Source organism: Chrysemys picta, chromosome 4, assembly GCF_011386835.1.
Source record: "Chrysemys picta bellii isolate R12L10 chromosome 4, ASM1138683v2, whole genome shotgun sequence".
Lineage (NCBI taxonomy): Eukaryota > Metazoa > Chordata > Testudines > Emydidae > Chrysemys > Chrysemys picta.
Genome location: NC_088794.1, coordinates 96397072 through 96423064, shown reverse-complemented (window position 1 = coordinate 96423064; position 25993 = coordinate 96397072). Strand labels below are relative to the sequence as shown.

The 25993-nt window shown below is 46.7% G+C and overlaps 2 protein-coding genes across 3 annotated transcripts in view; one reads left to right on the top strand and one right to left on the bottom strand.

The window, feature by feature from the left end:
* DISP2 (dispatched RND transporter family member 2) overlaps positions 1-25993 on the top strand; it is a 123825-nt gene that overhangs the window by 16317 nt on the left and 81515 nt on the right. The gene's annotated exons all lie outside the window — the stretch shown is intronic.
* CCDC9B (coiled-coil domain containing 9B) overlaps positions 1-25993 on the bottom strand; it is a 103392-nt gene that overhangs the window by 73429 nt on the left and 3970 nt on the right. The window contains exons 2-5 of one of the 2 annotated variants that reach the window (XM_024106679.3): positions 14515-14563; positions 13378-13491; positions 10211-10315; positions 8621-8782 (exon numbers count right to left, since the gene is read on the bottom strand). In XM_024106679.3, coding sequence (XP_023962447.2) covers positions 8621-8782; positions 10211-10315; positions 13378-13485 — 375 coding nt within the window. In that variant the 5' untranslated portion in view covers positions 13486-13491; positions 14515-14563. The remainder of the gene's footprint in view (positions 1-8620; positions 8783-10210; positions 10316-13377; positions 13492-14514; positions 14564-25993) is intronic. The other variant, XM_005284715.4, reaches the window with a different exon arrangement.

The window sequence follows — 25993 nt, the reverse complement described above, 5'->3', positions numbered from 1 at the left end:
CAGGAGCAACATTTCAGAAAATTTCAAGGGGAGGGAGCAAAGTTGTGTCAGCATATAGAACATTGTGTGATTATATTATATCCTGCAAAGTTGGGGGAGAAAGGGTCGTGGTGGGAGTAGTGGAAGACATAATGGAGCATAAAAACCTATGAAAAGCTAGTAGGGGCTGCCCCTTGGCACCAAATGGCACCTCTATATAGAGTAAAAGAGGTGCGAGGTTTCGCCCTTTCCTTTCCCTCCTCTACCCTAATTTCCCCCTTTTAAAAACTATTCTTTTTTGGGTCCCCAGCTGCTTTCCTGAAGGCAGAAATGTATCAGTACTTCCTTCAGTTACCCATCTCCTGCACCCACCACCAACACTCTGCCTGAGTGAGTTACGTGCCACTATTAAAGAACACTGCATCCAAAATACTAGATCCCTTCTTTATCACCATTTTAATGGAAATGGGTGATAATTTTCTCCCACCACCGTGAAGAACTGCTGGGAACCACAGCAGTGACTATTTCTTTTTCAAAATGGATCCATTTGTCCTCTAGGGCCAGATCCTGCAAGGTCATGATATATCCCTGAGTATCCTTGATGCCTACTGAAGCTAGTGGGTTGCTCAACACCTTGCAGGATTGGACCTTTAAAGCGCTACCTGTGGCTGAGTGTCTTTTTCCCATGTCTAGGATGACTTAGAAGCTCTAACTCAGCTTTACTAACCATGGGATATTGCTCGAGTCTGATGTCTCGCTGGTGTTGTCAGCATTCTCTCAAGTATCAGTATTGCCACAGAACATCTGTGCTCCCTTGGTGATTCACCTAGCATGAGGGACGCTATTGGAAGTACATTTTGTCACCCTTAAGTCCAACAAACACATCTGGTACACTAAGCTGTGCTGTTAATTAATGAGCTGGAGAATTGGGGTTCCCTGCCCTGAGTGATGCACTGATGTGAGCTGCTCAGCACTGTGGGCAGCATTTTTATAAAAAAGGCCAGTTTGGGGGTGGAGGTGGGGGAGTCCCTAGTAGTTTTGGATGTCTCAGAGTACTAATAATGAGCTACTAATCTATAACCTCTACATCAACAACTCAACTCCAGTCTACATCAGTAGTGGATACCTGGTGCCATTCAGTGGTCTATGCAAATGATCTCAGTCCAATTCCTGTTACACCGATAACACCATCACAAATGGGCACTCAGAAGAGAGGCCTAGGGCTATGTCTACACTACTGCGGTAAGTCGACCTACTCTACGCAACTCCAGCTACGTGAATAACCCAGATTTCGAGCTGACTCCAGATGGATCAGAGCAGATTTGGGAAACTCTGTGAACGTAGCCTCTCGAATACCAAAAGAGCGAATAACGTAGCTGGAGTCGACGTACCTTAGGTTGAGTTACCGCGGAGTCTACATCGCGGGGGGTCGATGGGAGAAACTCTCCCGTCGACTTATCTTACGCTTCTCATCGGGGGTAGAGTATAGGAGTCGACTGGAGAACGATCTGCTGTTGATTTGGCGGGTCTTCATTAGACCCGCTAAATCGACTGCTGGTGGATCAATCTCAGAGCGTGGATCCCGGCTGTAGTGTAGACCTGCCCTAGAATTGAATGGGCATGGAGAATAAATTAACCTTCCACTGGTGGTCCCTCCAGAATAAGGATGAGACACACTGGAGGGAACTGAGTATGAAAGCTTGCACTGCTGGTGCCTGGGTTATAGTTGTGCTGACCCTGCTCCCATTGAAGACAAGACAAGCAGGAGCAGGCTTTCCATGGGTATGTACCAGAACTCTGCAGGCCTGTCAAGTGAGCAACTTCACTTTTTTGTTTTTGTTTTTAAGTGATAGCTACCAGCTGTGCCCACAGAGAATCCCTCCCTGAGTGGAGAAGAGGCCCAGATTTCGCAGATTTGGGAAACTCTGTGAATGTAGCCTCTCTAATACCCAAAGAGTTAGAAAGGTCAGAAGTGGTGGTGAGAGGCTATGGGAGAGGAATTATGCATAGCAGCTGTCTGCAGAAACCCAGTGAAACCTGACAATCAAAGAGAAACAAATATTTAAATAAAGTTAACCGATTAGGGGTGAGTGCTTAAAAGTGTTTATTGGATTTGCAGCAGATACAGCACATCTAGACAATTTATCATTAGAATTAAATGTACCATTAGGAGGGTATAGAGCACAAGTGAGACAGTTAAGCCCAGCACAGATTATCTGGGCTTGGGGGGGAGTGATGCTTTCATTAAGGAAGAACACAGGAGACAGATCTACTTAGTAGGATTATGACTAGTTTGAAAAAAAGTCAGACGTGGAGATTACAGAAAATTGACTGGATTTTCTGGAAATTTTTCCCTCCCAGCATCCTTTCCAGTAAACTAATTCACAATATCCTCATTCCAGCCACTTGATTTAATGTTCATGTGTTTTCTTTAACTCCTTTTGCTGGCATAATAGTATCGGTTACTTCATTAGTCTCTTGTTTCTAATCTCGAATGTCTGAAGGAATCCTTTAATCACAGTAAGAGCGTGCCCCATGGGGGATACTGACACTTCCCAGGGGTTTCTGCCTCTCAGTCTCTGGCTGAACAATACACCCAGGCCGCGATATGCACTCAGGCATGACATGCCCCCAGTTGTCTTTTCCTGATTAAATATAGTAGTGCCCCTGCAGAACTTCAGCTCGCTCAGAAAATCTCTGCAGGCTGTGGAGAGCCAGTTGGGGTCTGCTGTGTTTCAACTGCTTTGAGCCTCACCGGAGTTAGCCAACACTTTCACTTATTCACAAATGTTGGCGATACAGGGCCTGATCCAAAGCCCGTTGAAGTCAACAGAAAGGCTCCTGTGAATCAAGTGTTGTTGTAAATTTAGCATTTGCAGTGACGAATCACTAAACAAATGAGCATGAATCAGTGTATTATCTCTTTGGCCATATCTGAGACTCTTAAATGTCTATGGTCCAAGGCCTCATACCTGCAAGCCCTCCATGTGCAGACTTCTCATTGACTTCAATGGGAATCTCTCCCACAGAAAGCTTGTAGGAGCTGACCCTGCATGGGACTCTCACAGTGAAGAGGTTTCAGAGGGGTAGCCGTGTTAGTCTGTATCAGCAAAAACAACGAGGAGTCCTTGTGGCACCTTAGAGGTGCCACAAGGACTCCTTGCTGTTTTTACAGTGAAGAGGCTGTCACAGCAAGAAGAAAGCCAGCTGAAGCTCCAACTGGAATAATTAACCAATAATAAATGCCAATTTATGCCTTATGCCTTCTTCTATTGGCCCTACCTGCCCTTTCCTGACTTCACATCTTTCTCTGTGACTAAAACCGACAACATGTGATTAGAGGCTCTGCCGTTAGATGTTTAGATGTAGTCAGAGAAGCTGCAGTCGCATCATTTATACTGATTAACTGCTATACTGTAACTTGTCATGTACATATTACACTGCAACCTGTGTATTTTAATATGTCAACAAAAATCCAAGGTTAAAAACTGCTCATTTAGGAGGAAGTTTCATAGTGGAGCAAGTTGGAGAAACACAAGCAGAACTGAGCATTGTATAGTTTACGTACTTTGCTCAGCCAGTCTTTTCTTGCGTTCTCTCTTTATAGTTACTTTAGATATTTACGTTTGAATGAAAATATTCTCCCTTGCAAGGACCCTGGCATTTGCCATGGGAAGGAAGGTGAATTAACAAAGTGATTTAATTTAGTAACTGTGGTTTATATCTCAGTGCCACCATCCAAGACGCAATAGCGTTTTCCAGTCCACATTTGATTCCTAGGCAGTGGAGCCTAATTGCCACCTAGCAACTTCTCAGGCCTTCAGAGTTCCAATAAATGCCTTAATAGGACAGCAATAGTAGATAAGTCAGCAGCCAATCTGAAATAATATACAATTTAGCCCAAGATTCTACACAATTGCTTTCCCCTCCTCCACTACACATGCTCCCTCACTTATAGACACACTCCTCCAATTCCCATTTTAATAATTACATTGAATATAACTAAATGAGGGTTCTGCAGTGACGGCATTGAAACACATAAAACAAACTGATTTTCCTCCAGCTCCAATCCAGGCTAATGGTCACTGCTTTACACTAACATGTGGGAGACCAGGATGAGAACTTGGATTTTATGCTGTAGGTCATGTTCTGGGCTCCAGGGGTTAGAGCCTATATGGGAGAGCCATATACAAAGAAAATGTTATTAATCCACATCTAAGACCACAAGCAGAAGTATGTAGCCAAAAGAGGCATCGATGGAGGTTTAAATATTTCATGTAATGTTCAGTAAATACTGGATGTAGCGATTTAGATGTAGACACTGCATAGTCCAAGACCAGAAGCATCTCTTTTTTCATCTCATGAGGGGCTTTGGTTGTAGTGGAATGTGATTTCATTTGAAGGGAGAAGCATATTTAATGCAACTGCCAATCTATTTGGAAAGAATGAAATAAGGGGCCTGAATCCTTTCCAATGCCCCTGAAAAATAATTTTGAAAGCAATCTTATTTTCTAAATGATTCAGTTCCTTTAAGGTAACATTTAATGGCTCTACAATCGCAGTGATTGTAGCCACATCTCCTTTGTGAAGAAGGGCAAACACAACAGGGAGAGATGGAATTCAAAAGGCACCAGAGGCACAAAACCAGGAGAGCTTTTCCAAACCACCTCATAAAGGAGAAGTGACTCTATGTGCATTTAGGCTACCCGCAAGGTTTTCTTCATCTCTGTGTAGTGGGAGCTGTGGTGTATTGGATTCATATACTTGGGAAATGGTTTTGGCTTTAAGCTAAGCCATGTAAATGCACCCAGATACTATGAGCCAAATTCATCCCTGTACCAGAGCTGAGCTTGGGGCCAGGCAACAGGAAGTCCCAATAAGGCAAAACTTTGTCACCTGTGCGCCTCCACCCTGCTGGATTGTCCGGTGCAGGCTGAGACAGCCAGAGGGGCACTTGGCTGCCCATAGCCCTGATGGACCACTCCCTCAGCCAGTAATAGCTGAGGTGTCGCCTGGCCATGGCTCCTTTGTTCTGGCATGCCCCCTACACCACAAGGGCTCAGCAGAAGCCTCACACAGGGTCAGCTTTGCCAATCCCAGGCCATCCTGGGACTCCTCTTATGCTCGGGGCATTTCTTGGGGTCCATTAGTGCAGCTTTGACTCTGCCAACATGAAAGAGTCCTAATGTAAAGGCTGTGTCAGTCACCGGTGAGTCAGGCCTTATGTGCTAGTTGTCTAATAATAAATGTTTCATTATTATTAATAATCAATATTATGACACTCACCATTCTGAGTGAATTAAGTGCCCATCTTCATTGGAAAAACTTAGTATCTCTCTGTTCTAAAGCTTTTAAAGGTGAAAAGGCAGCTTTTAAAGAACTCAATTCAAGTTATTATTTAGTGAGTCCCTTCAGGGGGGTTACTCTTCCTCCCACTGAAGTCAATGGCAAAATCATTGACTTCAATGAGAACAGGATCAGACCCACAGGGTACTTCAGACCCTCACGCAACTGAGCACCGACGCCTGTATCCTTACAATACTAACTGCCAGATCTTTATCAAGTCCTTCTTTGCAAATAACTTCAGACAGAGCAGAAGACGCAGCTGGGATTCTTTTCATCTTTGCACATGGACACACAGACTTCACAAGTGTTCAGAAGTGAAGAGGTAACTTTTTGGATGACTTCTGCCTTTTCTAATAGTCTCTGATCAAGCTTGAAGACGTAATATTTTTCACAGTAGATGTCTCAGAGACAGCATTTGGGGAAGAAAAGGGCATTTCAGAGCCCTGCATCTGGGGTTAGCCAATTAGTTCTGTATATCCAGCTCTTCTGGGCCAGTTGGGAGCCACCAGGATGACCCAGCATCATATTTTTGTTACCAGTTTTAGTTCTTTACACAAAGGAGGGTTTGGCAGAAATGCTTAGGCTATTTGAAATGTCCATCTGTTATGAATTTACTGCTCTGGAAGTTGGCTACTGATACAAACAAGCAGACGAATGGAAACCTCCATCTTCTTACAATCATCTGGCGGGCTTGTTGGTGAGGAGACCAATTCCCAAGAAGAATTCTAGTTCTGCTTAACTTATCATCTTTAACAATATGTATCCCTGGGACACAAAACACCATTACAGCATTCTTGCTGGCCACATGACTAGACTTAGCATCTCCTTCATTCCTGGATCCCTGATATATACAGTATGCTAGAGCAGCTGTATTGTCCATCTATATCATCCTATGAATATCTAGTTTTGTTTTATTTTGAGAGCTAACAAAATAAACCAGATAATTCCAGAATAAAGGGCCAAAACCTGAGGTCCTTACTCTGTTTTTATTCAGTCTTTGCTCAGGCAGACTCCCACTGATTTCAGTGGCAACTGTAGCCACTTTAATGTTTTACTTCCATGCACACTTGCTTAAGTAAAAAACTAGTAAAATCTGAGTAAGGACATAGGGATTTCTGCCCAGAAACAGGATCCCTTCTCTCACAATAATATCATTTGCTCCAGGGTAGGGTAAAAAAAAATCCTGGCAAGTCCCATCACCCTGAAGGTTTGGCATCTGTTGTCAGGTTTACCTTTCCAGAGTCCCAAAGCATTGTGCCTGCTTCATTGGTCTCCTCTTTTAGTCACCATGATAAAATGAACTCCACATTCATTGGAAGCAGACATTTCTGACCTAGAGTACTTTTTTTGTGAGTCCAGTGTCAGTCCATAAACAGGTCTTGAATGGAGATGGTCCCAAGAAATCAGTGGTATGTAGGATATGACCAGCCCATCAGTTGATACCTTTCCCTGTGATTGTATATCTATAGTGCTTCACTGAGGTTTAGTTCATTTTCATCTGAAGAAAAGACATTTACTGCCTTTGTGGTCAGTAGTACACCCAAATGATTAATACTCTGAGTTTGCCATGGTTATGCGTGATTGATGATCGGGGGTTTGTAGAGAAACCCCATCTCATCCTTAACTCTAATGTCACAATAGCAATGCTGTAATATGGAGAAAGTTGTGGGAAATCTGAGGGTTCCACTTTGTCAACTTTGACATTGGGTGGCAGTCGCACTTTCAAGTGCTTGGTATGCAATGGACATCCAGGTATCTACTTTTCTCTTTATGTTTAGAACTTTGTGGAACTGAATTAGGGTCTGGTACCATATCAGAATGAGAAGTGTTACAACTTTCATCTATTGGACATAACTATCTGCCTGGAGAGCACAGTATAGTTTCATCACAGCTGGTGGACTGGTGTCCTCCTTTTACTTAGAGTGTTTCTTTTTCATTTCCATAGCAAATGTATTGAATTTAGTAACTCTGTTTTTGACTCTTCTCAGCAGAAGGGGCACTGCTGTGACTGATCAGTTCAGAGGCAGAGGAAAGGGACTGACTCTATGCAGCTGGAGGCAGCTGTTGGACCTCCTGAGGGCACAGAAAGTTCAGGATTGGTGACTTCTGCCTGTTAGTCAGACATGGAAAGGAAAACCCATAGTGCCTGGCTTGGCAGCAACCTGAAACACAGAATAAGCATTCACTGCAGGATCAAGTAACAAGAGAAGGTGGATTGGGAAGGGGCCAATTTTAAAAAAAACACAAATATCTTCAATAATTAGCAAAGGTAGGAAGATGTAAAAACACATTAATAGTGAATGTGATTCAAATTTAATGTAAATTGTTTCTCTTGCTTTTAAATATATTTTAGTGGTGGGAGAAGGTGTTGTATTGACAGCCATAGGCACAGAAAGGACTGTGAGGGTGTAACCCTCCTCATGTGTCTCAACCACGATTTGGAGGGACCATACCTAAAATTGAAACAAATGGTCAGTTTCCTTGCCCAGTCAATCTGCAGAGATTGCTAGCAAGGGTGCCAGTTGTGATGATGACTAGTGATGTGGACATCTGTCCATTGGGAACTGGATTGAGATTGCCAGCTGTTGTTATGGTTTGAATATATGTCTAGAGGATGCTAGGAGTGCATTTTATAAATAGAATATATATAAATAATACGCCAAAAACCAGTCATCAGATGTAACGATTTCTGGCTCCACCCACCTGGGTTGGATTCTCACTAGAAATGGGCCCAAGCTGTGAATTTCAGATCCACATTCAAATTGGAACTTCCCTAAAGTGTGAAGTTCAGGTCCATTTCTAGCTCAAGCCAGTGACCTAGAAACAAAAGTCTAAGTCTGACACACTTTAAAAGTTTCCCTTGCTAAGGCACCAACTTGTGCGTCAAGTTAGCATCTGAATGTTTTTCAAGTCCAGTTTAACTTGCAGCTGTAACTGACTATTGATGTTATCTCATCTCTGAGAGTAAGCCACGAGTGTAAAATGGGAAAAAGGTATGGAAATTACTGTCATCTTTACTAGGCTTGGAAATGGGATGCCTTTGGCAGGAGGAATCCAGAGTATCACCATGTAGACACAGATCACAGGAGCGTATTTAAATAGGGAGTCCTGCTGTATTAATCCTGGACTTGGCAGCAATACAAACATCGAGGAAGTAATTGCAAGCATCAGTGCAGTAAGGAACAGGAAGACATTGAACAAAGCTCCAAATTGAGAGAATGAGAACAGGAACCCCTTACAGCACAGAGAACGCAATATATTAAGGCTTGAGTGATGCATCATTTTAAAGACCCACCTTGGCTTTGTTGTCCATAGTAACAGCCAGCTGCATCCTCTTTCCCATCCTGAATGTAAACATATGATCTGCTTCCTCCTCATCTTCCTCCTCACTGCCGACTCCAAACCCTGGGCTGGTGGGGCAGCTGCTTCCCCATTTCTCACTCACCACCCTTTTCTCCTGAAAAGCCAATCAGTCTGGTTAGAAAACAGGTCCTTTTGGGGTTACCAGTGTGTTTCCATTTTAGGAAAAACCTCTGCCTCAACAGCTGGGAGAGGGCAGCTGTGGAAATGTTAGGACTTGCTCCACGGGATGCTTTTCACTCCAATTACAATACCATGACATTCTTCCAAAGAGCGAAACAACAGGCACTTTGTCTGATTAGCAGTGAAACCCACAAATCTAAGTGGGTCCGGAAAACCCATTACATTTACAAATCTGACATTTCAGACTAAAATGTCAAAGGTTTAGGAAACAGATGTCATCATTTTCTTGTTAACGCTTACAGCTAGATTGTGCAACCCTAACTCCTGGTGCTGATTACTTATTGTTGACACCAGCAGACTACTGGTGTGAGTAAGTGCTCACCATTATAAGGGTTGGACAATCTAGTCCACAGAATGTTCAGTTTCTGGTTAATAACATCTTTCATCTCCTGTATGAAAGGGAAAAATTGTGCAAGCCTACAGTAAAGTGAGGGCCAGTGGGTTGCTGGAAAGTGGGAAAGACAGTCTACAAATGAACCTAATAAAGTAATTGTGTGAACAATCCAACATCAAGGAAAAGAGACAAGGGTACGTTTGGGCTACTTATTCCATGAGCTCTGCTGTCATTGCATTCACTTTAACACAGGGCTGCATGCAGAGTGTCAAGGGGGACTGGCCTTGTGATGTGTTGGGCCTAAAGTGCTGGGAGGAGTGGATCAGGCCACGAATTGCCTCCTCTCTAATACTGCTGCTAGTGAATGGGGAGGACTGTCTGTCAGTGATTTGTTTAATCCCCCTCTAGACCCAGAGATACAAAAAAAGACTGGGACAGCCCACGAGTTGCAGAGTTTGCATGGGAAACCCTATTGGAAACCATGTGTGGGAATCCCTAATGGCCACTTGTTTCGCTTGTTCTTAAGGTTGACCCTTGTTTAAGGGAAGGAGGGAGAATGCCCTGTTTGGACCTATGATATTTTCTTCTTATGTGTGTTCTGCAGTTAAATCCATGCCTTGACGCACATTTGGAACTCCTATTTTTCACCGTACAGCAGAGATAAAGCACGTCTATTTTGGATATATGTCTGCGACCATGTTTGTATTCATGTCTGGGAGTTCATATACATGTGAGTGTGCATATGTACATGCACACACATCTGCTTGCTTGTATTTGTGTACATGCTTGCATCTGTGGGAACAGGTTTGTGTGTGCAGGCTAATGTATATCTGTGCATGAATCTATTCAGAACCTTTAAGTCTTTTGGGGAGTGGTTAGGTTCTGATTCCTGATACTCTGAATGCCTGTTGTACATGCTGCCTACTCCAGAGATAGCAGCTCTGAGTTCGTAAGGAAGGGATTCTTTAGTGAGAAGTTCACTTGTACTAAAAGGGAAGCAAGACTTACGTTATGGGCCTTGGTGATAGTAATAGTCAGACCATCCTGCTTGGGTCTCCTGGAAGTGACAGCCATCCCCTCCTGCTCTGCTCGCTTTCTGTCTTCTTCTATTTCCTGAAACAGTCAAGTCCACATCCAACATCAGATCTTTCAAAGGTCTGTGACAAATCAAACCCACTCAGGCAGGGAGAGGAAAGGGCCATGAGCTTTGCATGTACAACATCAGGGGGCCAGAGCCATCATAATGAACCACAGAAGCAAAGGCCAGGTGATTTCTATGCTCACTGGGACCTCAGGTTAGGTAGAGTCATGGCCCATTTTCCTGTTTTGCATTCCTACTGGGGAATACATGGGGCCAACACAACATTTTGAAAATGTTGCTATGTGTCTTTTGTCAATGCACTCTCAGCACAGCTTGTTCTCCAAGAAAGCTGTACCAGAGTTCTGTTCCTTGAGTGCATGTGCTCCCTGGGCATCTGTTAGCAGCCCCAGGCCTCTAGAACTGGGAACTGTAGTCCCACGGTATATGACGAGGAACAAGCATGTGATCTATAGGATACAAGGCTTCCTGTCTCTCCGCGTCATAGGTGATGGAACTAAGAGTTCGGTGCTGCCACATCCCTGGCTTGAAGTGGTTTCCATTATATACAGGGTTTACAGTTTGGTTCAATGGCTCTCAGCACCCCCACTATAAAAATTGTCCCAGCACCCCTGCTCCAGATACAGCTACACTGCAGCTGGGAGCATGCTTCCCAGCTCAGGTAGACAGATGAGCTAGCTCACTAAGAAGAGCAGTGTAGCAGGGCAGTTTGGGCTAGCTGCCAGGGTATGTATGCAGAGGGCCCAGGCAGTTTTGTACTCAGGCAGCTAGTCCAATCTGCCATCCGTGCTACCCCTGACTACACGGTTATTTTTAATGCACTAGCTTGAGCACAGCTAGTGTGCGTCCATTCACCCAAGCTCGGAAGCATGTTCCCAGCTCCAGTGTAGAGGTACCCTCAGGCAGGAACAACAGAGAGGAAAGTTCCAGGGCTGGGCAATGACCTGGGAAGGAACTTACCACACGGACCAGATGGATAGCCTGGGAGAGAGACCTGGGCCTGTGGAAGTATAGGTCTCTCCGTAGCAGCCAGGCAGAGAGGCTGATGGATTAGAAAACCGAGAGGGGGCTGAGCTGCAGAGCATCCTGCACCAGGGAATGAGACGATGAGCCAAGCAGAGGGCCGATTGCTTATGGAGCCTGGAGGAGGCTGTGAGACCTGGCTCCAGGGGAAGAGAGAGGGAACTGTTTATGTTTAATGGGTTGCACAAGCTCTAGGCCAAGGGGGCAGAAAGGACTATGCCCAGTTTGTGAATCCTGCTGCCCAGGGGAGGAACTACTTTTACTAATGGCATTGTGTCCATGAACCAGGTCCCAAGGGTGGGAATGTTACTTGAACCACATGGCAAGTAGGAGGGGGCATTTTCTGTGAGCCTAGAGAGGAAAAATTAGGCCTGGATTCCCATTCCACAAGCCAAGAGATGGAGGCTAGGGAATTGATTGACACATGGTTGTCAGTTCCTTTCCCCGACCACGTGTGACATTTAAGCCTTCCCATAGCCTTTCGTTATGCCCATTTTCCTTGCAGTCAGCAGAAAGGGGGAGTCCATGCAGACTTTATAGGGAAAGGAGGTAAAGTGTGGATGCCTGCTGAGGAAAGGCACGGCATTTAATCACTCTTAATCATTCAAATCTGGATCCAAATTACAAATACTCCAAAGTTTAATCTTGGGTTTTGGTTCAGCTGATTGCCGAACCAGAGGCTACTTGCCAAATTTGGATTTGGGTCCAGGTTAAATTTGAAATACTCCCAAGCTCTAAGGTGTTGGACTGTGGTTGCTGACAATCTCTAGTGCTGGGGGAACATCTTCAGCCAAGAAGAGGAGGCTCCTGCCATGGTGAGCAATATTTTTTCTTTTTCAGACTTTCTCAGCACACAAGATATTTATCCAGGAAGAAAAATAAGATGTGGCTGGAAGTTCTTTTTCCTACCTAGGTGACCAGGGCTGAAATACCCAACGGGCTAATGAAGCCTACGTTTAGTATATGGCCTGGCATAGGCCCCAGCCAGTCCGCAGTAACATTAGCAGATGCTGACTGCACCACAAACAGAGCTGATTTTTAAAGGTCTATCTCAGCATGGGAGCCAGCCAGCACACCGAGACTGCCCCTCCCAGCTGTACTCTTTGACAAAGCCAACACCTCTTTCCTACCTTGGCTCCTGGCACTTCTGCTTAATGTGTCAGTGCTCTGCACGAATACTTGGATCATTTAATGCAAGGCATGGTAATGGAGAGCAAGAATGCAAGGAGAGAGACAACAAAATATGGAGTTAGCCTATTGGCCCATCCAGCAGCAATGGAAAGGATAAGGGATCCCCTGTGATCAAGGGCAGAAGAGACTGCAAAAGATTTTTTATTGGAGGTTGGTGGGGGGCTCAAAAGAGTCTAGACCCTCCTAGATACACAAGAAAATGAGATTGGGGCAATAGGAAAGATAAGGGGCAAAAAGGGAGAAGCCAAGATATATGGGAGAAGGAGGGGGAATAGAACGCTAGAGAGAAACCCCATGTGGGGATGAATGGAGAAAGCAAGTTATATATAGGTGGACATAGTGTGAGAAGGGGTAAAGCCAGAAAGGAGCAGAGAAGAATAGGAAAGAAATAAAAAGAGATGGCAAGAAAGATGTGAGGGTGAAGGGCGAGAGAGAGATGGGGATTGAGGAAGAAAAGGTCTGCCTGGTAATGTAAACCCAACTCCAATAATCAGATGGATCTTCAACTGCAGTACATTGGCAAAGCTCCTGTGCAGTCAATGCAGCTAGGCTCATTCATGGCAACTGAAGATCTGATCCAGTGAGCTCATGCATATTTCTAAATGTTGTCTTCCTAAACACATGCACGTGGATGGTCATGCACAACTCCTTCTGAAGTCAATTGACATTAAGCAGCCATATCCAAGGGCAGGACCTGAACACTTTCCAATGTGATGGATCTTATCTAGCTAGGTTCCACATCCCTGCCAGGATTTATTAAAATGGGCAACATTCAGCAGACACATTGGTTAGTGCTAGTGGAGATGGCTCAGACATGGGGCTGAAGAAGATAAAATCCAGGCAGGCAGTGGGGCAAACTTACCTGGTACCTTCGTATGAGAGCTTCATTCTTTTTCCGCAAAGCCAGGATTTTCTTATCCAGTTCAACATCTTTCTGCTCTTTCTTCCGCAGTACGGCATCATCCACCATGGCAGCCTGATGATACAAGGACAGTTTTTCTGACTCCACCTACAGCCCACAATGCCCCTTCACTCTGTTTGTATCAACAAGGGGTAGAGAGTCACACTGGGCAGAAAAAAGGAATGGTCCTGTACCAAGCTCTGCCCACAACCAAGCTCTGTCTACTTGAAACACCAGAACGAGAGGCTACTCACAGAAGGCTGAATTCATCATAACAGAGTTGTCCCTCTCTTTTCTTATATGCTTTGATCAGCAATGTTGACATTTAAATCATCGTTGTTAGGTTTCCGCGCTAACACCCTATTCAGTTGAATGGGGTAGTTCACAACCCTTTGAATTATTATGTCAGTCTCTCTCAGGCACGCTCCCCATTCTGTTTGCATTTTGATGGGTATCTTGGCAACCACAGGGCTTACAGATGTACATTTTAAAAATTCTGGAGTACCAGATACCAACCTCCGGAACAAAGTGCTGACTCAGTGAGCCAGCAACAGCTAGTCCAATTTGACTGTTACGGGTACCCATCAGTACAACATACTGGCACATTTATCTAGACTGCTCTAGTCTGTGTTTGAGTGAAGCAGCCAGATGAAATTGCTAAGATTTCTGAAGTGCTACATCAGTTTGCTTTTTTAAAAGGCGTTTTTATAATGCTTATCAGTCACCAGAGTATCTGAATGCTTCAGAGATCACGGCAAATTCACTGTTCTGTTCTGTTCACACACATAACCAAGTAACAAGGGCTGGGGGGGCAAAGGGGAGGGAAGTTAATACTGGGTTTGTGGGCATAGCAAGTTGACTGTGTTGGATTTGTGGGCACTGCAAGCTTGAGTGTACAGTGCCACCACTTTACTGCTTTGGCATCAACCTGCTTTTTAAGGCTGAACTCTATTCCCTTTGATCACACTCTGTAGCTCTGCCTTGTAAGTCATCAGATATTTTATCTGCATTCTGTTATGTGTAACAGTAATAAATAACCGATAGAATAAGAAAAGTCTTAAGGGAGTTAGAAATGCATTTAATGAAACTATCACCAACCTCTCATTAAGCAGGTGTTAGCTTAGGGCAACATTTCACAGCTGCTGTTCTATAATAAAAAAAAAGTCAGGTTGTAGCAAGACCAACACTCATCATTCCTTATGCCTTGAGCTGATGAAGGTTTCACATTTAACATATTCACTGCAGAGGAGGTGTAGAACTAAACTCCTACTTCCTGTGGTCACAACTTCTCCGTTCCCTACCCCATGACATAGAAAGGGTCCTGGGAACTGCAGACCACAATGTGGTTGGCTTTCCCAGCCTGTAAGATGCAAATCACTGCCTTGGCTCACTATTAGCCCTCAGTTTAGAGTGCCCTATAGAACGATAACAGTCATTACCAGGCCGAGCAGCACCTCCTGCACTAACACTAGAGCATTTTGTGTTAGTTCTGGCAATGCTACCCCTCAGAATCACACTAGTTTAGATCAGTGTTGAAAGTGCTTTCTGCGAGTCACTTCTATGCACGTCCCTTTGAGGAGACCCTCCAAAAGCTCGAGGCATGGGGCGTCAGCACAAAATCTCTCGGCAGAAAAAGTAAAATGTAGGGATCCGATCTAAAACTGGTTCGCTTTATAGCCACGGGAATATAATTATACAAGGGGCACCTATCTGACTAATGGCCACAAAAACAGTCTAAGGCTTGGGTTTGAAATACCCAGGCCCCTTGGAAACACAGATTCACTTCTCAGTTGGGTAGACTCAGCCCTGTATCCTTTGGCGGTAAATAAGATGAGTTCTCTACACTTTACTGTGTGGGAGTCTTTCAAAAAAGGCCTTCAAACCTCAGGTCCTGTCTGTTCTAAATAGACATTACCAGTCCTGTGACAGTTTTTGTAAGAGTCAGGGTTTATCTCAGTGTCCTTAGCCAAAAATGGCTCTTCTTTCACCCATCACCATTGTGCAATAGAGCGTGCCCCAGTTAGCTGCTGCCCTCCGAACCACACAGAATTTGAACATAAGGACAGCTGGGCCCAATTCAGAAACTGCCACAGCCACAGGGCCCTGCAGTAGCATCTTGTAGATGCTAGATTCTGTCCTGATGTACACTGTCCAGCTCCACTGATTTCAAGGTTTGGACAGAATTTTACACAATCAAAGGAGGTGCCATAGGGAGTCCGGACCTGCTGGAACAGGTTACAAAGAGGGATAGAACCAGATGATTGTTGGTACATTGTGGGAAAGGCACTACGGGCCACACTGGGAGTCAGGAAAGGAGAAACATTGGGAGTAGGCAGAGGGGAGGAGAGAGTTGTAACATACTGAACTGATCTCAGACAGAAAAAGGATTTGGATTCAGATCTGGGAATAGATAACACTCAGGTTGGTAGTTAAATCTCTTGTGATATCCATGGCTGTGTGTAAGCAACTATTGAGAGCATATTGGCTGCTATGTGTCCTACCTACACAGTCACCGACTGCCAGTTTCTAACTGACATTGATGTGTAAAGTGCTTGGAGAGACTGGTAGTATGCAAGGTCCTATATAAATATAAAATGACATACTCCTCTAAGTGGTCTCAGATTTCTATAGAACCTTGCTTCCCAAAGCATTTTTATAAACGGCTACATGAACAGTAAACAGGAATCTCCTCGCCGCGTCTTTAGCTACCCAGACAAAAGCTAGAGGCTGTGGGCAGCTGTAACGAGACAATACAAATACAATGGGAGGGTCCAAGTCCTCACTCCACAACTTGTGACATAGCAGATGCAGTCTCCCACACCTTATAACATTTTAGACAAAGATTTAGTCCCAAACAAGCAAACAAAAAAAGACAAAACCAGAGGCCCCTACAGCATTTACTGAAAATTCTAAAATAACTTGTCAGTAGCCAATTCTAGTCTAGTAAAATACGAACAAATGTGCAGCAAAATCCTGGGGTCAAAAATCCCTCATATCATTCTCATCACGCACATACACACAGACATTAACACTTTGTTGTTAAATGTCAGCACTAGTTGATTTCAAGTGAGGCCAGGTTATCCTTTTGTCTATACACATACTGCAGGAACGTTAGACTCTCGCACCCACCTCCTGATCACTGTCACGCCTGTCAAATCCCCATACAGAAAGGCACCAGACACACACATATGTGATTTTATATAATAATTTGTCACCCAATCTGCTGTTGAACAATGTAAGCATTTCACACTGATTGTGTCTCCCTTAGTTTTTGTCCTTTCTCTATTTGACTTTCTTTCCTTCTAGGTATCGCTTCTCTTTTCTTTTTTTCCTAAGAACAGTCTCCCCCAACCCAATGTTTCTAAACTTTTCCTTTACCAGTTTTCCTTTCCCCTGCTTTTACCTTTCAATCTCGTTCATTCTCAACCTCACCTCCTCCCAGCTCTTTCCTCATGCCTTTCAGCTTAGATTTCCTCTCGTCCCTGGCTCCCCTCTTCCATTCACCCCAAACTCCGTCTGTTCTCCATGTTCTGTCTTCCTGCTCGCACCCCCCTAGAGCTAGAAACTTACTTTTTACATGAAAGCTGAGATTCTCCTGCAGCCTCTTGATTCCTACAGGTGGGACTTTAAGAAGAACATCAAATATCACAAGACTCACGATAAAATCATGATGGTGATACTGTCTATGATCTGCTGCACATCTATCTTCTGCCTTCCCTTTGGCATCCTGTGATGGGGTATTCCTGTGTGCCAAAAATGCTAACAAGGGGACTGACCTGAAGAAGCAGCTTTGTGTAACAGTCTCTTGGCTGTTTTCACAGCTGATTCCACCCTACCATTACTCCGTGGGTATGCTGGGGAGGAGATGTGGTAGTTACACTCCCATTTGCGTGCAAATTCCTTGAATTCTTCCAAGGCAAATTGAGGTTCATTGTCAGTGAATATAGTGTCTGGAAGGCCATATCTCACAAAGTGGGCCTTCGGTTTGTCAATCACTAACTTGCTTCTTGCATCAGAAAGGGCACTGACCTCCCACAAATTTGAATAGTAGTCCGCTGTAATGAGTACTACTTTTCCTTGAGGGTAATTCCATTCCCATCTTTCCCCAGGTTGGGTGGGCAGCTCATGCAGTAATGGCCTCTTTCTGCTAGTGATTATTACATGACCAGCGGGTGTCATACTCCTCTAGCAAGGAGCAGAATTGTATATTCATTTCCAGTCAGTAAATACACTCTCAAGCCCATGTAAGGGAGCTATCAATCACCAAGTGTGAAGCATGTATTTTTTTGCATGACATCCTTATGTAATGAGGTGGGACAACAGGTCTCTGTCCTTGAAATATGATTCTATCCTACAAACTCAACTCATCTTTAATTTGAAAATATGCTTCTGCTCCTATTAGTAGTTGGCTTTTGTCTTCTGGTCATCCTACTTTCTCCTGACTGCCAGCTGCTGGATTTTCTTTTATGTTGCCTCTTTATTTCCATCAGCTTCACTGTTGAAACTGGGAGATAGTGCAGCATGTTTATGGATTCAATGTCCTGCTCCCTTTCCCCCAACTTGTATCTATGGCTTGCTCAGGATGTCGGCTAACACCAGTAATCGTCTTGGACAATATTGGATCTTCATCTGATAGTCCTGGAGGTGCAGCAACATGTATTACAATCTCTTCTGGAGTACTAAAAAGAGGCTTTGCTATAGAATTATAGAAGTGCACGGCTGGATGAGACCTCAAGAGTTGAGACCTCAGTCCCCTGTTCTGAATCAGGACCAAAATACACCTAGATCATCCCTGACAGGTGTTTGTTTCTAGGGGTTTGTGGTCTGATTGCACTATTACTGGGTGGTAAATTACTGGGACAGAAACTTATCATTCCTATGAAGCACTGTCCACATACACTGGAGCTAGCATGTCTCTGCTGCCTTGATCTTGTTGGGATCTGCTTTCAGTCCCATTCCTGTGAGCAGATGTCCAAGGTATGTCACCTCACGCTGTTTGAGTCACGTGATTTCGGGATTGAGTTGTATGTTCTTGTCCCTCTATTGCTGTAGAAAAACTTGTAGTTTTCTGTCAGGATCTTGTTCAGCTTCTGTATCATTGCTCACTTCACCACAATGAGGATATCATCTGCAATTATTTTCACTTCAGGCAGTCCTTCCAGTGCTGGGGGAGTCTTCACTGGAACATGCCCGGGACTGGGTTTTCGCGCCCATCATCACGTGCAGCCATCTGTAGCAACCAAATGGTGTTGTGAAGGCTGTCAGCACATTAGACTCTTTGGCCAGGAGTATGTTCCAAAACCCGTTCCTCACATCACAGACCCTGATTCTGTGACAAAGATTCTGGATTTGGAAAGTTCTGACAAGATGTCATAAACTGTGGGCAGTGGCATCTTTTCAGTGCCTTGTTGAGTGGCTTTGGGTCTATGGAGATGTTTGATTTACCTGGTGGCTTCTTTGCCACACCATGCTGCTTACCAAGGCTATACTGTCCCCTGCAGGTACCCCTGTTCTACAGACTTTTGAACTCCTTGCACACTGGATTACATAGTGTCACTGGAACTTTCCTTTGTCGTAAGCACACAGGTTCCACTGTGGGGTCTGCTTCCAGTCACAGCTTTCCTTTGAGACATCTTTTGCCTTTGAAAACATTCCCATATGCATTGAAACTGTCTCCATTGTCCCTGGGACTCCTCCATTTACTTCTTGCACTGCAGCTATTAAATTCTGCTGCTGCATCCATGTCTGTATTCCCCAAGAGGAGTTCGTGGCACTCATAGGCACCAGCTTTCCCTGGCACCGGTGGGTGCTCGCGCCCCCCCCACTCCTGACTCCGCCCTGACTCCACCCTTTCCCCCCCCTGCCCCCATTCCAACCCCTTCCCCAAAGTCCCCACCCCAATTCCGCCCCCTCCCTGCCCCTATTGGACCCCTTCCCCAAATCCCCGCCCCAGCCCCACCTCCTCCCCTGAGTGTGCCGTGTTCTCCCTCTTCCCCTCCTCCCTCGCAGCGCCAAACACCTGTTTTGCGGTGCAAGCGCTGGGAGCTAGGGGGAGAAAGCGGGCACGCGGCATGCTCAAGGGAGAGGGCGGAGGTGGAGGTGAGCTGGGGCAGGGGGACAGGGCAGGGAGCTGCCGTGGGTGCAGAGCACCCACCAATTTTTCCCTGCGGGTGCTCCAACCCTGGAGCACCCACGGAGTCAGTGCCTATGGTGGCACTTACCATCCACAAACTTCAGTTGGTATCATCTGTTACTTTTCAGGTTAGTTACTGTGAGGTCTCTATGACACTTTGGCAGCTCACCCAGACCAGTAAGGGGTTGTGTCACTACTTGCCTTGTAACCTTGGGAGCCTTTAGGCTATGCAGTTTTGGCTCAGAGCCCTGACACCAGCAGCCTGCCCACAGCACAGATGTCTCTCCCTCAACTTCCACCAGCCCAGTTATTCCTTGTAGGGGGATCCCAAGAACACTTCCGATCCCGAGTCTCCCCATAACCATCTCTCCTGCGGTGTCCAGTTCCTCTTACTGGACACACACGGAGGTAATACCAAGTTCACTAGCTTCAGAGAGCGAGTACTCACAACAGCTTGTTAGCTCAGCTGGGGTGATACACTCCACCTTAATACACAACACTGAGATAGTTTGCAATAAACCTATGAATAAGTTTATTAACAAAGAAAATAGATTTAAGTGCTTTCAAGCAAGAGTGGAAGAGATATGAAAGAGTTACAAACAAACAAAACAGAAATAACCCACTTACTAGTGTCTACAACTTAATTCCAGCAAGATATAGCTTTGCCTAACCTAGTTTCCTACTCACACCAAGTTCTCCAGCCTGTTTTAGCAGGAGGACCTATCTTTCGTAGATACAAAGTGCTGGCTTCTTTGTTCTCTCAGACAATCGATCCCCAAATTTTTCCAGCATTTTCCATACATCCCCAAAATTTATTTTTGCCTTCAAAGTCAGAAAGCCCTCCTGGGGGATCAGCTTTCTGTGTTCACCATGGAGCCCACGCCAAGTTAATTTTGCAGTCTTCTGTGATTTACAAAGCAAATGATCTTCCTGCAATATCTGATGCAAATGAATAGCCTACTGTCCCTGCTTCTGGTTAAACCTGGCTTGATTTGGAACTGAGCCAGAGAGGTGTTTGGCTTCCTCCTTTGTCTGGAAAAAAAAACCTGTTTTTTCTCCTTTGTCACTCCAAAACATAATATCAGAGAGAATCCATAATTTCACATACAGTGTTGTTACATACATTTAACAGTGATATTAATGACCAGCATATTATTAGTTTTCAAATGATATATTACATGACACCTCTTATGTGGATATCATGACAACAATGTGTGAGGTGTATTGAGCTAGTCAGACCGGCTGAGATTTATTGTTACATACCAGGGAGCTCCTTGCCAGCTGGCAGTGTGGTTCTCTTAGGGTCACAGTCACATTTTCCTATGGGCTTCATTATGATATCATTGTACCTTATTAGATTCTGCTTGGTCTTTGTAATGGGTGTGTTCGGGTCCAATTCACCCCGAGGAATCACATTGCAGGAGGCCCTGCTATCCAGCTGAACTCACAGAGGGCGTTTCCCTGTTAACATTGTTGCTTGCACTGAGGTTGGTGTTGTCCCTTGTTGATTTCCTTCCTAAAAGCCTGAACCTGATATGCTCTCGGACTCAAGGACAGAGTCAAGATGTCAACACTGTCTGAGGCACCATCCCCCTCATGGGCACTGGGTGAACCGCGGGCTTGGGGAGGCTAGCCCCTGGCCGCCCCACCCCTTCTTCCCAGGGCCCCACCCCTCCGTCCCCCTTTCTCCCGCTGGAGCCCAGAGGGTGGGCGGGCAGTGCGGCCCCCAGCCCGAGCCCCGGAACGGCGGCAGGCAGGCAGCTGAGCGTGGCCCACACCCCCAGCCAGGAGCGCCAGGTGGGCGGGCAGCATGAGCACTGGCTCCAGCTGCCCGGAGTCCCTAGCTGCAGGCCGGCCCCCACTAGCCCCAGCCCGGGGCAAGGGCACTAGAGCCTTCCCAAAAGTGTGGGGGGGCCACCGCCTGAGGGGGAGACGAAGGCAGCTCCCTGCCTGTGTCCCAGGCCCCCCACCCAGGGCAGGTGGAGGGACCCAGTCTCCTCACAGCTTCCCGCGCAGCTCTCCCCAACTCGGCTCCAGCCAGAGGTGGGCCTCGGAGCCACAGTCCAGATATGGTAAGAGCCTTGGACCCTCCACCTGCCCACGATGCAGGTGCCCGAGCAGCCCCCGGCCCGTGTCCCAGCCCCCAGGGCTCCCCACCTGCCTGGGGCAGTGCCTGCATGGCTCTTACCATGGCTGGGCTGCGTCTCCGAGGCCCTCCCCCACGAGCAGCTGTGGGAAGCCGGCGTGGAGTCACGGACCCTCCTCCTGCCCTGGGCGGCTGGGGAGCCCGGGGAGTGGGGATACGGACCAGGGACTGCTCTCAGCCCACCCCCACCCTGGGTAGATGGAGGGTCTGCCACAACTCCCCACAGCTGCCCGAGCTCCCCGTCCAGGCTCCAAGCTGGCCTGGCCGGGGATGGGGACTTGGGAAGAAAAGGAGGGGAAGGGGTTCACCCGAGAGAAAAGTGGACGGGCCAGACCCATCCGCTTTCAAAAAGTGGGAGGGCTATGGCCCCCTGTCTCCCCCGGTTCCAGCACCACTTGGTCCTGGCCAAGAATTGCAGCAGAGCACAGCAGGAAGCAGGGGAGAACCTGGGGGGGGAGGAGTATGGGTGTGGCCACGCAGGCAGTTTGGGTAGACTGGGCCTTCACCTGCCTTTGATATCCGCCGCTCATGATCCTCCTCTTGGACAAGTCTGACTGAATCTTTCTGGAACCTTCCTCTGCTTGTGCGCACACGGCTAAAATGGTTCAACTTGCCACTTTCCTTGCAGTGCTGTCATTGTGCGGGGCACATGTCCTTTACCTTCTCTGCTGTCTCCAGGGCCGGCTCCAGGCACCAGCTTAACAAGCAGGTGCTTGGGGCGGCCAAGGGAGAGGGGCGGTACCTGCGGCAATTCGGGGGCAGCAGGTCCCTCACTCCCTCTAGGAGCGAAGGACCTGCCGCTGAACTGCTGCCGCCGATCGTGGCTTTTTTTTTTTTCCCCCCAATTGCCACCGCCGATTGCGATCGCGGGGGGGGTTTTTTGGTTTTTTTTGCTTGGGGCGGCAGAAATGCTGGAGCCGGCCCTGGCTGTCTCACACAGTAAATTCATCTCACTATGGTACGGACCACTGGCCACCTGCTCTCCGCTGCTGTTGTCTCCCTCCATTTACTTCTGGAGGTGTTTGTGCCTCATAGGGCTTTCATCCTTTCTCTTGACGTTTCCGCTGCAGCCCATGTCTATGCATTTGTCTAAAATGAGATTGCCTTCCTGAAGCAGCCACACCCACAGGCGGTGATCCCAAGTGCCACAGACTATCCTGTTTTGAATTAGGAAATCTGTCAAGTCCCCAGAATTTCATGTAGCAGCCAGTGTGTGTAAGTCAGTGACATAAGGGGTCTTTCCCCTCCCCTTTGGACTGGTCTCTAGTGAAAAGCCTGTGTCACTCCACAGTTTCATTCTGCTTTGGGGAGCAATACGTCCCCAGGGCTCCTAGGATTGTACTACTGTGAGGCTTGAGGCAGAGGTGAGTTTCAGAGTGCTGCAGACCTCTCTGCCTTGTTCCCCAGTGAGGTCAGATAACAGTTTTACTTTTCTGCTGTGTCATCCGGTATGGCCAGGCCTGTGAACAGCTCGAACTCCTCCTTCCACCAGGTCCATCCTTGGGCTAGGTTTGTGTCACAGGCCCTGGTGTCGAGAAGGAGGAGGATGGGGGACATGCAACAGGGGGGTCAAGCTATGCTGCGAGCCAGAAGCTGTTTGAGACTCCACCACAGTCAGTCCTGGCAGTCGAACATGGGCGAGCCCGATGCAGGGGAAGTAACCTTGGGTAAGTGTGTAAATTTATTTCCAGTTACAATGATGTACTGATGGCACCCCTAACTTAACAGGGCATATGTAGTGACTTTTCATTCGCTTACTCATACTAGAAGAGGTATAAGTACAACACAGGTAGAGTTATTATCTGCTTGTCATTCCCCTGTAGAATTAGACTGCGGGGGTGGGATGCAGAGCAGTTTGTTTATGTACACAGAGACATCCCTTGAATCCTCCTGTCTGAGCTTGATGAAAGTTTCATGGAGGTACTCTGCAATCCTTTGCTGAAGGCTTCTAGGAAGGCAACCTTATTTCTCCCTCTGCGGTAGGACGCTTTCCCACGCCAGTCAGTGATAACTTCGGCAGGCACCATTGCAGTAAACAGACTAGCAGTCTTTGGGCCCGGGCAGTTTCAGGACAGCAGCAGCAGCTATGCTTTTGTTAAACTCAGGAGTGAGATCTCAGCTAAAATCCCCACTGCCTGTGGAAAATGGTGCAGCATTCAGTGCCACTGCCCTATCATATTTCATGCAACCGAGCAATTCCATCCTCTGTTCTCTCACCCCCGGTGAACCATACTTATGGCTGGTGCTGTGAGTGGCACCATGCACAAGCATTCCAAAGCAGAAGTTGCAATAAGTATGTTGTGTTTAAAACTTTAGGGGAGCAAGGGAAGGACTTCTGAATCTTAACTTTCATTTTCCATTGCCACTATACTGACAATCACTCTCTGTGTTTTATCTGAAGCTGCTGCTGTTGTGGCCTTGAGGTTCCTCCTCTACATCCATGGAAATCTTGAGCCAGATAAGAAGGAGAAAGAAGAGGACTCAGACTGACATGTTCAGTAAATTCCTGCAAGCCAGTGCTGCATCAGACTGAACAGAGGGCCGGAGGGGTAAACATTGCAGATCTTGTGGAGAATGAAAGAGTGGACAGGAGAAAAGCCCAGAAGTCAGAGTGGGAGATGACTCTTCTCTGGTAGCAAACACAGATGCTGCAGACTCATGGAAAACTCCCTACATCCCTCTCAACATTCCACATGGCATTGGGGGCCACATCCGTACCCCACCACTTCACTTCGGGGGACACTGACAACCACAACTTGTCATACATTGGCCAGTAAGAGCCACGGTTGATGTATATGTAGCTAAAATGGACATGAATGTTCCTTCTCCTTCTTTAAATTATGCTCCATACATTTGTTAAGGTTTTAATGTATTTGCTTTTAACTTGCACAAAATTATTTGAAATGTTTTTGTTCTCAATAAAATTAAAATAATTCATCTTTATTGGTTCCTAACATATTCTGCAGTATTGCTACATATTCTGCAGTATTGCTGGTGGTATTGAAAGCACCCATTCACCTGTGATTGTAAACTTTGTGATTGTAAACAGGATCTGTGACAAACAGTGTAATAGTTATAAATGTACAGCAAGCATCACACAATTCCTAATAGGCCCCCAAACTGCAGGGCCAGGTAGAGCACAGTACACCATAACCCATTACTGTGGTTCACTGTTAAAGTGCTCTTTCAAAGCCTCCCGGAGCTGTATAACTCCACACCAAGCTCTTCTGATAGCCCTTGTATCTGGTTATTCAAGCTCAGCTAGGGTTACCATATCTAATAAATAAAAAAAGAGGACCCTCCACAGGCCCTGGCCCCGCCCATTTCCCCACCCCTAGCCCCGCCCCAATTCCACCCCTTCCCCGCCCTAACTCCGCCCCTCCTCCCTCCCACTCCCAGTCACGCGGAAAGGGCTGCCTGAGCGCTACCGGCTTCACGGTTTGCCGGGCAGCCCCCAGACCCTGCGCCCCCAGCCGGCGCTTCCCCAGCGCAGCTGGAGCCCGGGAGGGGAAGCGTCCAGCCGGGGGTGCAGGGTCTGGAGGCTGCCCGGCAAACCATGAAGCCGGTAGCGCTCGGGCTTTGGGCAGCCCCTATGCCTCCGGACCCTGCGCCCCCAGCTGAGCACTTCCCCTCCCGGGCTCCGGTGGCGCAGGGTCCGGAGGCAAGGGGGCTGCCTGAAGCCGGTAGCGCTCGGACAGCTCGGCTCTTAAACAGAGCCGAAGAGTCAGGGGAGGAGCAGAGCTGCCATTTTCCCGGACATGTTCGGCTTTTTGGCAATTCCCCCCCGACGGGGGTCTGACTGCCGAAAAGCCGGACATGTCCGGGAAAAAGAGGACGTATGGTAACCCTAAGCTCAGCAGACAGCTGCTCCACCTCCACCCTAGTGGCAACTTTCCCCCCTCACAGATATTATGCAGGACACATCAGGCAGCTATAACCATTGGGATAGTTTTCTCACTGAGACCAAATCTTGTGAGTAAACAGTGCCAGCGTGCCTTCAGTCTACCATAAGCGCATTCAACTGTCATTCTGCATTTGCTGAGCTGGTAGCTGAATCTTTCCTTGGTGCTGTCAAGGTGACTGGTGTACAGCTTCATGAGCCAGGGGAGCAAGGGGTAGGCTGGGTTCTCCAGGATCACTATTAGCATTTCAACATTGCCAATGATAATCTGCCAGTCGGGCAAGAAATTCCCTGCCTGTAACTTTCTGAACAGTCCTGTGTTCTTAAAGATGGGAGAATCATGCACCTTCTCCAACCAGCCCTCATTGATGTCAGTGAAGTATCCCTGGTGATCCAC